The sequence below is a fragment of the Aegilops tauschii genome, chromosome 6 (genome assembly GCF_002575655.3).
Source record: "Aegilops tauschii subsp. strangulata cultivar AL8/78 chromosome 6, Aet v6.0, whole genome shotgun sequence".
Taxonomy (NCBI): domain Eukaryota; kingdom Viridiplantae; phylum Streptophyta; class Magnoliopsida; order Poales; family Poaceae; genus Aegilops; species Aegilops tauschii.
The window spans coordinates 75,870,233-75,873,673 of record NC_053040.3 but is presented as its reverse complement, the minus strand read 5'-3'; the positions used below and the strand labels follow the sequence as shown (position 1 = coordinate 75,873,673).

General features: G+C 42.7%; 1 protein-coding gene across 2 annotated transcripts; it reads left to right on the top strand.

Moving 5' to 3' along the window:
- The first annotated feature begins 361 nt into the window (after positions 1-361).
- On the top strand, positions 362-3,159 carry LOC109784625 (F-box/LRR-repeat protein 14-like). 2 transcript variants are annotated; one of them, XM_020343219.4, is made up of 2 exons: positions 362-532; positions 1,303-3,159. In XM_020343219.4, the coding sequence occupies exon 2, from the start codon at positions 1,316-1,318 to the stop codon at positions 2,768-2,770; it is 1,455 nt and encodes a 484-aa protein (XP_020198808.1). In that variant the 5' UTR covers positions 362-532; positions 1,303-1,315; the 3' UTR covers positions 2,771-3,159. The 2 variants fall into 2 exon arrangements, with proteins under 2 accessions (XP_020198808.1, XP_040247880.1); XM_040391946.3 differs by having other exon boundaries at positions 376-532; positions 1,290-3,159.
- The last annotated feature ends 282 nt before the right edge of the window (positions 3,160-3,441 follow it).

Below are 3,441 nucleotides of genomic sequence, written 5' to 3'. Positions count from 1 at the left end.
TCTTTTCCAGTAGTATTTGATATTTTCCTGTCACCTGGAGGCCATTTACTTCTCACGAAGTGTGTAAAGCTTTTGCCCAGGAACCATATTTGATCCGCTTTCTTGATTGAGATGAGCGAGGGGAACCAATAAGTACATGAAAATTTGTTTTCGTGGACATGAACATACTTTAAAATGCCTTAACATTTTTATTTTTTTTGCGGGTAACATTTTAAATTTTTTTTTGAAACGATTAGATAAAATTTGCGAGATAAATGTATGCTGGCCATATGGGTCGTGCCTCTCGGCCCGGCCCGTGGGCAAGCTTTTTCGACTCGGCCCGCTGCACCTCGCCATAGGCCGGCCCTACATCTTCGTTCCTCTTCCTCCGCTGGAAAAGAGACTAGGGTTTACACTCTTCTCCGATCCGAATTAAAGGAGAGAAGCACTCTCCTCCGCTGCGGACCGAGGTGGAGCAGGGGCGGAGATACCCTCCTCTCCTACGGCCTCCATTCTCCATCGCCGCTGTTCCTATCTCCCGGTCATGCTCAAGGTACCGCCGCTTTTCGCTTCTGCTGACCCCTCCCCTGTTCCTTGGTTCCCCGATTCGACATGTTTCCAATTTGCTTTCTTGATAGGGCGAACCCGACCGATAGTATCATCGATAAAGTTAGTTAATGTTATAAAGCCATTCTCCTAGTTTGCAACTGAGTACTAGCCTAGGGTTGCAGCAAATAGTATGTATTTCTAGTTGAACAGATTATCTATCAATAATAACTGCACCCTGTGAACTCATCGGCTGTGGCAAAAATGATCTCCCTACTTTTTTTCTTGCCCAAGCAAGAGCTACAAGTAGTACTAATTTGCATGCTCTGCTTTTCATGTTATTAATTAGGTGCCTCCAATCCGAATAAGTTGGTTCACATTCAACACGGGGGTGGGTCTTGTTGCGGAATTGCTTGTGTCGATTCTAGCTTGTTTCTTTGTATTCCCTTATAGCTAGTTCATTATTCAGGCTCTGCTACTTATGGTGCTAGTTTAATTTAATGACGTGGCCTGTAGTGTCATTTTTTCTTTCTAACAATCTAGAGACAGATAAGGTGCTAGCTACTTTAATAAATCTCCATGCTTATGAAGAACACACAAGTTTTGGATGGATACAGAAAATGCTCAAACTTCATCAGCACTGTATATTCTTCGTAATGAGTGTCTGTCGCCAGTGTGATCTCCATCTTCACATGCATTATTCTGATATATCATAAGTTTTACTCCAGCTCTTCGCTTGTTTTCTGAACCTTGATATATATTAGCTGATTGCTACAGCTGAATTTGTTCGATGGAGGACCTACCGGAGGCTCTGGTGACAGAGATTCTCAAGAGGATCACCAGGATAAGTGATCTGAATTCTCTTTCCCTTGTGTCAAAGCAGCTCTACAAGATAGAGGGGAATCAAAGGGGTGCTATCCGTGTTGGTTCCGGTCTTGGCACTGCTACAGAAGCACTAACATCACTGTGCGCCAGGTTCACAAATTTGCGGAAATTGGAAATCGATTACTCTGGTTGGATACCTGAACATGGAAATCAGTTGGACAACAAAGGCCTTTTTGTATTTTCATCTCACTGTTCCTCGCTGATTGACCTCACCTTAAGCTTCTGCTCATACATCGATGACTCTGGGCTTGGTTGTTTAGCACGCTGCAAGAAATTGGTGTCTCTCAGGCTGAACTCCGTACCAAAAATAACATCAATTGGGCTTTTCTCGGTTGCAGTTGGTTGCATAAGTCTATCTGCTCTCCACCTTATTGATTGCGAGAAAATCGATAGTTTAGAGTGGCTGGAATACCTTGGTATGGATGGATCGTTGGAAGAGCTTGTAGTGAAGAATTGCAAAGGAATCAATCATCATGACCTCCTAAAGTTTGGTTCAGGATGGATGAAGCTCCAGAAGTTTGAGTTTGAGAGGAAAAGAGAAAGACATGATCATTATATAGGATATGACTTCTATGATCCCTCGTATGATGCTCACAGCACAGATATATATGATTTCTCCTGTGAGAGTTTGAAGGATTTAAGGTTGGCGCATATTAAAACCTGGCCAGAAATAGGACTTCGTGTTGTCCTAGGGAAGTGTAAAGCATTGGAGAACCTTTGGCTTGAGTATGTTTATGCACTAAATGACAATGACATGATTGCATTATTCCGGAGCTGCAGCAACCTTAAAAGCATCTCAGTTGGGCTCAACCTACAGCGCTATTGTAGTGAAGATGGCTATTGTGAAACCAGGACGTCATTTACTGATAACAGCATTTACGCTCTAGCCCTCAACTATCCTATGCTTCAGATCGTAGACCTCAAATTTACAGGATGTTCCCGTGACTGGCCATCAGAAATAGGATTCACAAAGAAGGGTTTTCTGGCACTCATTCAGTCCTGCCCAATTCGTGTTCTTGTGCTAAACACCGCCAATTTCTTTGATGATGAGGGGATGAAGGCCCTCTCATCCTCACCACATCTGGAGACACTCGAGCTTATATTGTGTCATGCAGTAACTGATGCTGGGATGCGCTTCATTGCACACACCCCATGCTTGAGTAATCTCACACTTCGGGCGTGTCATAATGTCACTGATGTTGGAATGGCTGAACTGGGACGTGCACATAAATTAGGGTCTTTGGTCATTGAGTATTGTGGTGAGGTCTCTCTGCAAGCTGCGCAGGGTGTTGCCAAGTCAGTTCACTACTCCGAGGACTTTCCAGATTCCCTGATGAAGGCAATTGGTCTTGGCGCCTAGTGATGAAGTGGTCTCCAAAATTTTCAGTATGAATTTGCTGCTGAAGCCATTAAGTTGTTTAGTGTGCATCATTGGACAAGGCTGTGCATCATTCGACCTAGATTCACTTGTCTGGACTTTCTATTGCCTTCTACCTTTACTGCTATGATTTTTTCTGTATGACAGTCTAATGATGATCTTTGGACGGCATCTGGTGAATGAAACTTTAATAGTAGGCACCACTCTGTGTACTGTAATTCTTGTTGTGTAACTTCTACTCTCTATTGCTGTTTTGTAATCCTCACAAATCGGCCCCAAGAATCCATGTTTTTGCTGTTTGGTATTATGTTTAACTCTCTAAGAAATGTCGTGAACCCTTTCTACTATACAAGGGATTATGAAGACATGTATATCTGCCTGCAATTTTTGTGTGGCAATTTTCTTATGGATCAGTGTAGTAATGGTCAATGTGAAGTTTCACATTGACCTGTACTACAAAGGCGGCATATTTGTTTTGTTGATATTGATTCTATTTGGGGATGTCTTTTCATTGCTTCTCAACATATACTCCTTCCGTTCCAAAATAAGTGTCGTGACGGAATACTCCCTCCGTCCCATAATGTAAGATGTTTTTTTTACATTATACTAGAGTCAAACAAACGTCTTTATGGGGGGGAGGGAGTAGTAGTTAC

What these genes read in the sequence shown, in the direction of transcription:
- LOC109784625 (XM_020343219.4), top strand. Translation starts at nt 1,316, where the DNA reads ATGGAGGACCTACCGGAGGCTCTGGTGACAGAGATTCTCAAGAGGATC.